The sequence below is a fragment of the Centruroides vittatus genome, unplaced genomic scaffold, assembly GCF_030686945.1.
Source record: "Centruroides vittatus isolate TY-2023 unplaced genomic scaffold, ASM3068694v2 contig_742, whole genome shotgun sequence".
NCBI lineage: Eukaryota > Metazoa > Arthropoda > Arachnida > Scorpiones > Buthidae > Centruroides > Centruroides vittatus.
Window position 1 is genome coordinate 962,056 of NW_027122478.1, and position 13,483 is coordinate 975,538.

At 31.4% G+C, this 13,483-nt stretch overlaps 1 protein-coding gene across 1 annotated transcript in view; it reads right to left on the minus strand.

Annotated features, from left to right (window-relative positions):
* Polr3A (RNA polymerase III subunit A) overlaps positions 1 to 13,483 on the minus strand; it is a 116,565-nt gene that overhangs the window by 33,220 nt on the left and 69,862 nt on the right. Inside the window, exons 28-31 of the mRNA XM_067277302.1 lie at positions 11,192 to 11,274; positions 9,089 to 9,181; positions 2,888 to 2,983; positions 610 to 761 (exon numbers count right to left, since the gene is read on the minus strand). Coding sequence (XP_067133403.1) covers positions 610 to 761; positions 2,888 to 2,983; positions 9,089 to 9,181; positions 11,192 to 11,274 — 424 coding nt within the window. The remainder of the gene's footprint in view (positions 1 to 609; positions 762 to 2,887; positions 2,984 to 9,088; positions 9,182 to 11,191; positions 11,275 to 13,483) is intronic.

The window sequence follows — 13,483 nt, forward strand, 5'->3', positions numbered from 1 at the left end:
TTATTTTGCAACTATTCACCAACAAATATCAAATGACTAACAAACACTTATTAAGGTAAACAACCAACAAATAATTTATTTATAAAAAGTTTGCTATGAATTTGATACTAATCTAAATTAGAAGTCTTAACATTTTTTATCTGAACATTGTTTTCTAAAACAATGTTTTCTTGATTAAACACAAATAATTACAGAGTAAACAATTTTATCTGATCCTTGTTCTATATATATGTTCCTTAAAGTGTAACAACAGCAGTATCATATAACAACAACTAGTGTTAAACAGCCAACATGTGCAAAAAAAAATAGTGCACATCTGATTTGCTGCTTTTGCCAAAAGATCTTTTTCATTTCCAAAGAATAAATGAACAGATTTTTCTGTTCATTTATTACATATAATTTAATACTGTATATAATTTAATACTGTATATATAATTTAATACTGTTGCAAGCATACTGAATTATATTAAAATTTATTAAATTATATAATTATATTTGAAATTGTATAATTACATTTTTATAAAAACACCTAAAGAATAAATTAAATTAAAGTATTTCCTAGCGAATATTACTAGATTATTATTATACTTTTTTATGTACAGTACTTACCTCACCAAGCAAAGTTTTCTCAATGCGTCCCTTTACTTGTCGTGCTACTTCAGGATCATTATCAACTTCTAGAGCAGCAGTAATAACAGGAGTGCTAATTATGTGATTTGCATTAATAATTTCTTTTATACGTGGAACACCCTGAGTGATATCTGAATGTTAAATTTAACAACATGTATAATTTTTGTACAAAAAACAATTTAAATAAATAAACTGACAATTACATGTATAATTTCTAACATAAACTTTATCATAATTGAAATGTGTTATTAGTCCTTTAATAATTTCAAATTAGGCCTTGTCACTTTAATTATGGATCACTTACTAATGAATAACAACAAGTAAAATTCTCTCTTTTCTTTCTTTCAAAACTATATAGTTTTATAGATGTACTGTACAGTAAGATCCCGATTAATGCTGCCTTGATTAACACCAATTCCATATAAAGTGGTCTAATTGAAGCCTAAAAAAGCTCAAAATTTACACTGATTCAAATTATTGCAGCATTTCATTGATTATTCCCAAAAAGAAACCAATCAGCAAAAGGTGGCAATTCATCATAGCACTGTACTTTCCTTAAATCTATGTTTGTGTTGTGCAATTTTGGAAAAAATATAACATCACGGATGCTATAGGCAATATCGACTTCACTTGGCAAGAATTAACTGATAAATGCATGAACGAAGTGTGAAAGAAGTTATGGCTAAAGGTATTGAAGAATTCTCAATGAGAAGAGCCTATCTTTGACCAAATTGTCAACCTAATCGATATAGCAAGACTAGGAGATGAAAACGAGCAGGATATTGAGGAGATACTGCAGGTTTCTGGTGAGAGCCTTACCACTGACGACCTTCAAGAACTGGCTGAACAAGGAATTTATGTAGAACTGGAAAATAGCGATTCTGAAAATGAAGAACCCAAAGAATTTGTCAACAGATTTCCTTAGTAAAAGTTTGGTAAAGATAACTGAAATCGTTGATCAAATTGTAGCAAATCTAAAAGAAGTGCAAAAGCTAGACGAGGCATTTTGGATGCAGTCTCCTGCTACCAATATTTGCTTAACGAAAGAAAAAGAAAGCAACAAATGAAACTACACAAATTTATTGCAAAAAACAAGAATTTCGGAAGAGTCAGGACCTTCATCACAAAACGAACTTTACATTTCTGTGTGCATATGTTTATGTGTTATTTAACATATATTATTATGCAAATTAATGTAATAACAACTTAAAATTATAGTAAAATTTGATTATTTTTGGTCACATGTTCCCCTTTCCCTATTTACTCTATGTTAAAAGGGCCTTGTTTAACTCTGTTTCGCTTAGCACTTTGTCATCTAGGAACGCATCCCCCACATTAAGCAGGGTCTTACTGTAGTTTATAATCAGAAGAATGTATTGTATATAAAGTATTTTGTTTTAAACTTTTAACAGTCAGCTTCAAAATTTTCAGCTATTTAAAAAGAATAAAATAAAATATATTTTTTTAAACTAAAAATTTGTTTATTTGTAAAATTAATTTTTAAAATTTTTTAGATCAGATATGTAGATACAGGTATTTAGACACTTGATTATCTAGTAATAGTTATTGTGTACTTAGATACTTGAGTATATGATTATATCCAGCTTTCCAAGGCTCAGCACTAAATCAAATCAAGTATGGCAATTATCCAGTATACTTAAAGAAATAAACTGCAAAATTCTCTTATTTAAAATCTTTCACTTGAATTTTTATTTGTTGTTAGTCTATAGTTTGTCCAATGAAAGAACATTCAAGGTCATTTTTGACAAATTAGTCTCATTAATGATTAAGACACATGATTTAATAATCGTCATGCTAATAACATTGGTATAAATTTTGACAACAAAATTAATTATATACATTCAAAACAATAGCCCTAGTATGATTATGCAATGTTTTGCTCTGTTTACACACAATAGCATTACTTTCTGCTATTTTCTAATAAAATCAGAATTGAAGATGATGTCATTACCATTTATTATTTCTTTTTTTAAACTCTTCAGTAGTCATTTTATATTAATTAAATAATTTAAATTTTATTTAAATATTGTTATTAAATAATTTTCAAGTTAGAAGACACTGGTGAAATAAATCTTTGTTTAACATTTTCTAAAATGTTAAACAAGGTAATTGGATGAACACAACAAAATTTCAATATCTTATTGAATAATGTGAGCATTAAAATTCATCAGGCTTTATCACATATGGAAGTTTATCTTTTATTGAATATATAAAAAATAATTGCACTAAAGGATACTCATAGAGGCTACACCAGCAAAATGAAATGTTTTTAAAGTCATCTGAGTAGCTGGTTCACCTATACTTTGCGCACAAACAGCTCCAACAGCTGTACCTAAACGAAATTTTAAATAATTAACAAAGTGTATTAGTTTTACATACCATTATTTTTGAAATCTATAAATAAAAATTATAGCAAAATAAAAATAAAAAATATAGACAAATATTTTTAATTATAATAAAATTTGAAGCAGCAATTTCAAATAATCTATAGTAAATATCAAAAATAAAGAAATTATTATAAAGCTAAACAACTGCCAAATTATTAGGGTAATTAATTAAACACTAAATAATTTGTCTAGAAGCAAGCATTTATACTGCCATCTCATACTAGAAATATGTCTCACTAACCTTGTATAGCTTTGCAGGTAAAAACTCAGAACAAATCACTAACGTTTTTGACCCACTTTTTAGGGTCTTCTTCAGATGTTCTATAAATGTTTCTGGTTTTATTCTAATTTTCAAATTTCCAGTTTCCGATGTTTTCATTCCCTAAAATTTATTTTTTGAATCTTTTAAAATTTAAATATTCGAAAGATGTGCACTTGTGCTAGTTGTGGTGAGAGCATGGCAGGCGATTTATGATGCAATGCTATAACAACTAGCACAAGCGCACATCTTTCGAATATTTAAATTACCATTCAAATCTCCTGCAAACCTTGTAACCGGTGCAGTCAAAGTTCATACACGAACGTTTTCGGTCCCTCACTAGGTCCTTCTTCAAGCGAAATTTTCTTTTTTGACCGTTACATCGAAGAATATCCTCTTTTCGAATTAAAATTCGAATCGTCAAAATTCCGAATTTAACGAAACCGCGTGCTATCCAATATTCCAAACTTTACGTAATATGATTGCGTGCTTATCTTCGTGATGCAAATCACCTAAACGCAATCCAATCGCATCTTTTTTTGATGCGACTTCCCTGTAAGGGTCTTTTTTAATCATTTGGCCGCCATTGTTTCGAATCGCTGTCTTGAATTAGTGCCTGCCATGCCAAAGACAGCTTCATCTCATCCTTCGAATTGACTGGTTGGGTGTACTCGAAGGCTTTACAAATCTCCATTTGCTCTAACCATCTAAGGTGGTCTGTGTGCCGAGTGGTGATGAGGAGTTTGGCATTCGTGAAGTCTGCTGTTATTTCCGGATCTGAGGCGTAAATCGCAAGTGCGGTGCTGTTTCTGTTAGCCCTAATGTCTTGCTGATGTTCCTTCCACCTAATTTCTACCGATCATTTCGTGGCGCCGATGTACATTAAATCTCTATTAAATCTATGGTCCTTTAAAGGGACCACGTACATCCCTGGCAGTTTTTTCCTGTCCGGTCTATCCTTATCATTACGGAGTATTTGAAAAATCAACGGGCATCATCTGTATGCTATGCGTATTCCTTGTTTCTTCGCAATTCTTTTATATAACAATGCCAACTGGGGGTTGTATGTTACCGATACCAGTCGTTGTGTCGGCTGTCCTACGCAGTCATTAGGGGGTGGCGCCCGACGCGTACCGTCTTCATATTGCCTCTCTAACCTCCGTATTAATCCATTATATCCGTGCCCTTTTGCAACTTCTCGCAGGTACTTCATTTCCTGTTTAAGTGCTTCCCATGTCGAGCAGTGCGTGTGCGCCCTTTTGACCAAAGTCCTGAACGCCATGATTTTGTATTGGTAAGGGTCACAAGAATCCGCTGGTATGTACGTTGGGAAATTAGAAGTCTTGCAGTATATAAAGGTATTTATGCTGTTTTCCCCTAACTCTATGCTCAGATCCAGAAAGTGTATCGCTATGCTGCTCAAGCTCGACATTGAGGCCATATCTGTTGTCGTTAAACCGCTCTATGAATACCTTGATGTCTGTGTCCATTTTCCATAGTATGATGATGTTGTCAACGTATCTTGTATATAAGCTTATGTTGTTGCTGTATGGTGGAATTATCCTCTCTTCCAGTTGCCGAATTACAAGCTCACAGAGGTCGCCTGAGACCGCGCTGCCCATGGGTACGCCTCTCCCCTGCGTGTAAGTAATTCCTCTAAATTGGAATATCGAAGAGTAGCAAATTAAGTGCGCCAATTCCAAAATCTAATTGTGTAATTTCTCGTCGTTCACGTATTGGAACAAAAAGTCCCTAAGCACGCAAAAACATGGCGGCAACTCAATGGACAGGTACAGGGATTGGAAATCCATGACGGAGACCCGCTTCGGGTGTTTCGTGCTTCTAAGAGTTTCTATCAATTCCTCAGAACCGGATATAGAGAATTGGTAACCTTGTAAGTGCGGCGCTAATATATTATGTAGCGCGGTCTCCAACTTACGAGTGGGGGCAACTGCTTTATCCACTACTGGTCTGAATTTGTGCCCTTGTTTGTGGGTTTTTGCGAAAGCAAAACCCACAAACAAGCTATCGGGGGTGTCCACTACCACATCTTTCATACCCAGTCTTGCTGCCAGTTTTGATTTCGAGAAGCGTTTAACTCTGTTTTGAAGCTTTTCAATCTCGTCGCTTCTTTGAACAATACATCTAGTATCGTTAATGTATTCGACATATGTACCTGTTTCATATGTTTCCTTTCTCATCACCACGAACTCGTTGGTCTTATCGGCTCTGAGTAAAACGATGTTGTTGTCCCGGAACCATTTAACTGATTTGGAGAGGTCGTCCTTGAATTGAAACTCTTGCGTGGAAACTTTGCCGTTCCTAATCCTGCATGTGGCCATCCATCTGTAAAACTCTTTCTGAATTTCATCCATGCCCAGTATAACATTTTCAATGTCCGGGATACATGCCTTAACCGCTTCTTTCTTGTGGGGCTGGGTGCATACTTTGGGCCAAACTTTAGTATCCTTTGGACACTCATAGGAAGCTCCAAATCATCCCACACCGTGTAACTGCAGTTATGCTGGGTCCTGTTCGCCGATACTTGATGACGTAAGATCCAGTTTATTTTCTTTCTGTATCGTGCAGTTAGGGCGCACCCGAGCCTTTCTTGGATAACAGTTATTTTTGCATTCTCTACCTTAAGCCTATGTGGATTCTCTTGGAACATCTCATCTTCCGTTCTTATGAGTTGCTTTAACTTCGCATAAACTTGTTTTCTGGTGGCAAAAGAAAATTTCGCTTGAAGAAGGACCTAGTGAGGGGCCGAAAACGTTCACGTGCAAACTTTGACTGCACCGGTTACAAGGTTTGCAGGAGATTTGAATGGTATCACCCCACTGTGTTTAGGTGAATTATAATATTTAAATTTTAAAAGATTCAAAAATAGAAAGCATCGGAAACTGGAAATTTGAAAATTAGAATAAAACCAGAAAATATTTATAGAACACATGAAGAAGACCCTAAAAAGTGAGTCGAAAATGTTAGTTATTCGTTCTGAGTTTTTACCTGCAAAGCTATACAAGGTTAGTGAGACATGTTTGTATTATCGCTTTGTTCAGTGAATGGAGTTGATCTCATACTAGATTTAAAAATTATAATAATTTAATTTAATTTATTATAATTATTAAAAAACTCATAAATCAGGTTCATGAGCTGATATTTATATATAGAAATGATTGTAAAATCAAAGTTTTCTTTAAATTTTATAATGATAAAATTACAATATTTTATCATTATAAAATGCAATAATTGCTGAGTTCCTAAGTCAATGTTGTCCAACTGGTAGCCTACCAGACCAATTCTGTTGTTCCTTATTCAATATTTCAGTAGTGGTAGGCATTTGCATGCATTCTTAAAATCAATATTTTCTTTATGTTAAAGCTACTAAACAAATTAGAATTTCAAAATGTTCTATCTGGTCTTTGAAATCTTTGACATCTCATTTAAGTCTCATATTGTAATGTATAATGGTTAACCTGATTTGGCATAAACAGTTCTAAAGACAATGTAATTTCTTATACCAATTCAATTTTCTGTTGTAAACATCATACTGATAATATAGAGGCTGTTATCAAAGCATTACATTTAGGAACTTTACAAATATAAAAGCATAATAATCACAGAATGCAGAATTCTGTTGTATTTAACCTTACTAGACATCTATTTGTTAGATTTATCATTAATTCTTGCATTTCCCTACACAGAATTCTAATTATAATTAGAAATCTCTGGCAACTCTGATAACTACTAGGTTTTTAACATTCTATTGACTAGAGTACTTGTAGATTGCATGACCAATCACAAATTAAAAATCCAATTTCTTAAACACAAAAGCAATTTACTTTCAAGAAAGCATGACAAAGTTAGCATGTTTAGTCCTGACAAATAATTTCACTGCAAACTGTGATGCAACAGAACCATTCACATCAATAGAAAAAACATTTTGCACTAACCTAGTAAACATCTTGCTACTTTAATTAATTATTCTTGTAAGAAACTGAGTCCGAACGTTATTTTTATTTTATTATTATTTCCGTTTTATTATCTTTTGTTTGGGGTTTATGTTTATTTAGGACGAAGGTTCCCCACCACTCTCTTGTTAGTAATGAAAAATGAAGATAAAACAACTCACGGAGAAATAAGCACCATAGGATACATCTTGCGCACTTGCGCTGCCCAGCGGAAGTAACAGTCCACAGAAAAAAAATGGAGGGGGGAGTCCCCACAATCACTAGTAGAGAAATACTTGATAAACCGTCTTAAACATCCCAGAAAATTATGATAAATATTTTGTAAACGGTTTATAAGCTTTGTCGGAAACTTAAAGCTGCCAGAAAAGAAAGTTAATGTTAGCAACTAAGTATGTAAATAAGGGGAGTAACCCAGCTCAAGTGTGACGTCACCTCACAGTATAAAACCCGTACGTTAACCGAAGAAGGAGAGGTGAGTTCCAAACCGAGGTGATTTCCAAACCGAGGTGAATTCCAAATCGAGGCGACTGTGAGAGCGAGGTAGATTCGAAAGCGAAGTATTTTCTGATAGAAGTCCAGATTGATAATTGGACGATCCAAGGTGTTAAAGAGGAGTTCGATTGACGATTTGACGATATCGAAAGGATTGAGGAAATAGTTTTCTTCGTATAGTGAGGTGACGGATAGACGTTTAATTAGTAAGAGATTTTGTTCATAGTTTCTAAGTATTTGATTTGTCGAATTTCAAGGGGAATTACTATTAAGTTAAGCTAAGTAGCTAAGTTTATTGTCGGGTTGACTTGTTGATTTTCATTAATAAATTTTGTTTGGAATTATTGACATTTGTACGTAGTACGTTCTAGTTATTAATTAAATATATTTGAACTTTTGATTTGACTTGGTATTTATCATTATTATTACTAATCTTTCAGTGCACGCTTAAAAGCCCAGGCCTGGCAAACTAATCTCGAATCCACGTAAAGTACCCGTTAGGTTAACGGAAGTTTCACCGACTGTAATTATAGTCGGTTTCCTAAGATACTAAAATTAAGTACTTTACATTCTATAAACTTTTCCATAAACTATTCTTCAAATAATTGCATGTGGCTTAGAGTTTTGGCATTTGGTTGGTGTCTAGTCTTATAATATATTGGGTTTAGCAATGTTGTTTATATTCTTCACATGATGTTTAGTAGTTGCATTCTTATAAGTTAGTTTGATAGTTTTTTGTTAAATTAAGATTAATTTCTATAAATTTATAATTGCTAAATATATAATGTTTTATTTTCCAATTATTTCATTTAAAATATAATTGGTTAAGTTATACAGTGTGTTTTTATTTGAGTTAAAGTATTGATCTCTGTATATATACTTTATTTGTAATAAAATACCTCAAGTAGAATCAAAGAATCGTTAAAGATTAAACTATTTAGAACACTGTAGGGAGAATACTCAATACAATATTCTTTTAAAGCAATTAATGTTTTATAATTAGTTTTAATTATAAAACTATTTTAATAAAAGCCTCTTGGTAAATAAAATTAAAAATAATATTTTAAAAACAACATATACATTATTTTTAAACACACTCAATCCAGATTAATAAATGAGAACAAATATCTCTAGTCTGTTACATCTTTATTTACATCAGATTTTTAAAATAAATAAAAACATTATTAATTTATATATATATATATATATATATAATATAGCTAAAATTTTAGTAATTAAATACTGCAATAGGAATATGTTATTTTTTTTAACTGTTGCCTTGCAAATTATTAAATTATTTAAATTGTTCTTAAGTTAGTTCATACCTGGTTCTAACATTGCTCTTAAATACTTCTCCTTACATATATCAAAAAACTTTTGAAGTTGCGTTACTGTAATTCTTTCCAATTGCTTGAACACTATGACAAAAACATATAAAAATTAACATATTGTATTTCAACACAAATAAAAGCATGCTTTTATATATGAAAACTGCTTGTTTTCACATTTTTGAAAACACACCATACTTTGCTTATAAGAGCATACCTCACATATAAGAGCTTATTTTGGCTTATAATGTAAATGTACTGATATGATAACTATTCAGTGACATCTTTGTGACATTATTAAAAATATAAAACTAAAATAAAATAAACTAATAAATTAAAATAAAAAAAACACTTCCAATACTCTAAAAGTTTTTTAAAAATTGCAAGTTTTTTTAGACACTTTGCAGAATACGAGGGCTATTTTTTAAATAAGGTCCGTTTTTTAATAAGAAGAAAATACTGTAAATATCGTTAAAATATATTTTTTTTCTATATTCTACATACTTTTATCTACTTTTCTACATAATTTCCATTTTGTTTAAACATTTGTCATACCGCTCGACAATTTTTTGAATTCCGACTTCAAAGAAATCTGCCACCTGTCAAGAAGCCCAATCCACGACTGCAGTTTTCACTTCTCCTTCGTCGTTGAAATGTTGACCACCAAGGAACTCCTTTAAGTATCGAAACAAGTGAAAATCACTGGGTGCAAGGTCTGGACTGTGTGGATGATCGTATCGAGTCAAAACGATAAAGCACTGTTTAATCTTTTTGTTTTGTGATCGTCAGAAAGCAGTCTTGGAACGCACCGAGAAAACAATTTTCGATAATTCAGTTTCTCCGAAACAATGGTATACAAAACTGATCTTGAAATCTGTGGAAATTCAATTGATAACATTGAAATCGTGAATCGTCAGTCCTCTCGAATTTTGTTATCCACATCACGAACCAAATCTTCAGAAATCAGAGAAGGTCGACCAGGGCGTGGCTCATCATGCACATTAACTCGCCCATCCTTGAACATTCTTACCCATTTTCGAACTTTACTGTCACTCATAGCATTATCACCGTAAACTTCACAAATCTGACGGTGAATTTCCGCTGCTGCCAAGTTTCTTGCATTCAAGAATCGAATAACAGATCGTATCTCACAGTTGGCGGGAGACTCAATTTTCTTAAACATTTTAAACTTTTACAGCTCAGCATACAGACAGACGATATGGCTGCAAATGGCGTCAAAACGCGCGCCAAGCTTGCTCGGAGCAGAAGCATATGCATACTGCCGTGATTGTGCATTATTCTCACTTTTATTCACAAATGGACCTTATTTAAAAAATAGCCCTCGTATAATGTAAATTTTGTCTCATCTGTAAGAGTATGCTGTTATATACACAAAAATACAATGTGTAAAATTCTGCCTCCTTTTCAGGTCCGTAACTTCTATTGATGTGTGTTCATTTTCTGCTGGCACATGACTTGTGGCATCATATGATGGTTTGTGCTGTTATCATTGTAGTAGTGCAGAAATAAAAAAAATTAAACAATTTTTTAAAGCTTCTTTTCTGGACTTCTGAAACTTTTTGTTCAGCAGGCAAATGCAATAGCCACATTTTGCTTGACACACATCCTCTGAAACTTTTTTGCTCAGCAACAAAATGTGAATACCCCATTTGCCTACATTTGGAGTTGTTCTTGTGCAAATGAACAGTTTTTTCAAGCCATAGTGGGCTCAGGAGAAAATTAATGAATCTGTTAGAAAACCAATACGGATTTTGAAAATGTAACTAGTTAAATTATTTACATATTTACACAGCTATTAGACATATAAGCCCATATGAACTATTACATAAAAAAGTAATATTACTTAAAATGACTCTATGCAGAAAATTGAAATATGCCCTGTTCTTGGGCCATTAATTTTCTTCTTGGCATATTTATTTTATTCTGGCATGTGGCTTGTGGATTTAATTTCTTTTCTCTAAATAAACTCATGCATAGAGAGCAATACAAAATGTATTCTTTCCTACTGTTAATTATTGTAGTAATATGATATTGCATAATTTTATCATATGCAGTATTTCTATTTTTTAAGATATTTACCCGGTTTAGGATTTTTCATTTTATCTATTCCAAATTTTCTTCTTACTTGTTCAAGTTTTTCTGCACATGAAGTGACATAATCTCTAGATATAAAATAAAAGTAAATGAATTAAATAATGTCTTATTTATATTAATAATATTTAACTTAATTAATCAAAATAATTTGACAACCTATAAAAATCAACATTTTAAAATAATTACAAAGTTTGAAATGTTAAAAAGTAAATTTTTCTTTCAATTAGGAAGGTTCTCTGTAAATAATATAAATAACAGCTAGTGTATATACATACTTTATCTGTATGTGATTTTTTTATTTTTATTTTTGATATGTATCCAATATTTTTAATGTATGAATAAGTTAAATAATAATTTATTATTCTAAAACAAATGATCACCATAATTAATTGGGCTATTTTTTTGCTATAATTAATACAATTATTAATTATAGCAAAAAAATAACCTGATTAATTATGGAGATTGTTTGATTTAATATTAATACAACAGGCTTTGGAATGTTTATATATATATATACAGTAGAGCATCGATTATCTGAAACAATTCGGATAACTGATTTTTCGAATAACCAATTATGTACGAAAAAATATATTAACCTATCCCATGTTAAAATTTTTCTCCATTGCATGTCGCTACGTGTTGAATTTTCGTCAATGTTAAGCCTAACGTAAATTTTTTAAAATAATAATCGTGGCTACTGTATCGTTAAAAATTATTTCTTTATTTTGTACAAAATAAATATATTGAAAAATATGAAAACATAAAAATTATATTTTGGAAGTTAATCTAGTATAAAAAACGTTTGATTCAGCATGACAGTCTGACTGGAACACTTTTGGTTAACCGATGTTTCGGTTGATCAGCTTTTGGATAAACGATGCTCTACTGTATATACAACTACACTTTTCATATACACAGTATCGAGGCATTTTTCAATAAAGAAAATAAATTTCTAACAGAAATAAAATAAAATAAACAAGAAAAAAAATCTTTTGGGAAAGTCAGGTGACATGTTTTCAATGGCACTTTCAAGGTATGGAAGTACAGAACATTTTAAATTTTCATTTTAGCAATTTTTTTCAAAATATATGCTGATGCAGGGTATATAGCTCCTAAGGAAATTATGGTAGTTAAATTTATAAATTAAATATGAAAAAATTTACTCTGCGTTTCTCAAAAAATTAAATAATGAGAATAATGTAAGTTGCCATCATATTTGAAAAATACTAGTTATTTATTTATTTACAAAGAAAAAAAGTGATGTCTTGTAGACAATAAGTACCTCCCCAGACAACAGTTAGCTAACATACCCAGTTAAAAATCATAGACTCAATCTTCTTTACACACTGGAAATTCATACAAAAAATACACTTACGTAAAAACCAGATAACCGGAGTGGTTAGTATTCGGATCGCAAATGTTTTCGTAGCCTCGTCTAGGCTCTTCTTCAGGCTTTGTAGTAATAAATCTACGCCGATCATTGAATTTCGAATATATTCCTTTTGGAAAGAACCGTGTTTCGAATTCCATCATGTGAAAACGTTCCAACATATTTCAAATTCGAAATATGTTGGAATGTTCGTGTTTCGAATTCCAAAAAATATGTTGGAACATTTTCACGTAACGGAATTCGAAACATGGTTCTTTCCAAAAGGAATGTATTCGAAATTCAATGATCGGCGTAGATTTATTACTACAAAGCCTGAAGAAGAGCCTAGACGAGGCTACGAAAACGTTTGCGACCCGAATACTAACCACTCCGGTTATCTGGTTTTTACATAAGGGTATTTTTTGTAAAAATCATAGAATTAAAAAAATAAATAAATAAATAAATAAATACAAATGTGTAAATAAACATTAAAAACATTAATTGTAATAAAGTACTTTTTTGCAAATAGCTTTAAATTTGTAGAGATTTAGGTAAAATTTGTCCTCAAGATTTTCAGTTGCTTTATGGTGGTGATATAAAAAGGATTGGATAGTGACATTCAAATGGCAAAATGGTGTGAAAATGCAGAAATTTTGTATTGTGGTATCAGATGAGATATGAATATGAAAGTAAAATTTATGGAAAGTAAAATTTATGGAAAGTAAAATTTCAGTAAGAACCAATCACAGTAGTTTAGATTTCAAAAGCAAATACTATACTATATTAAGTCTAGAAAATTAGTTTCTACTCCACATCTATTATCATTTTGCACAATTTATATTAACTTCATAATTAGTTGTTAATCAGAATATAGTTTAATAGATAAATTTCATGCAATATTAAATGTA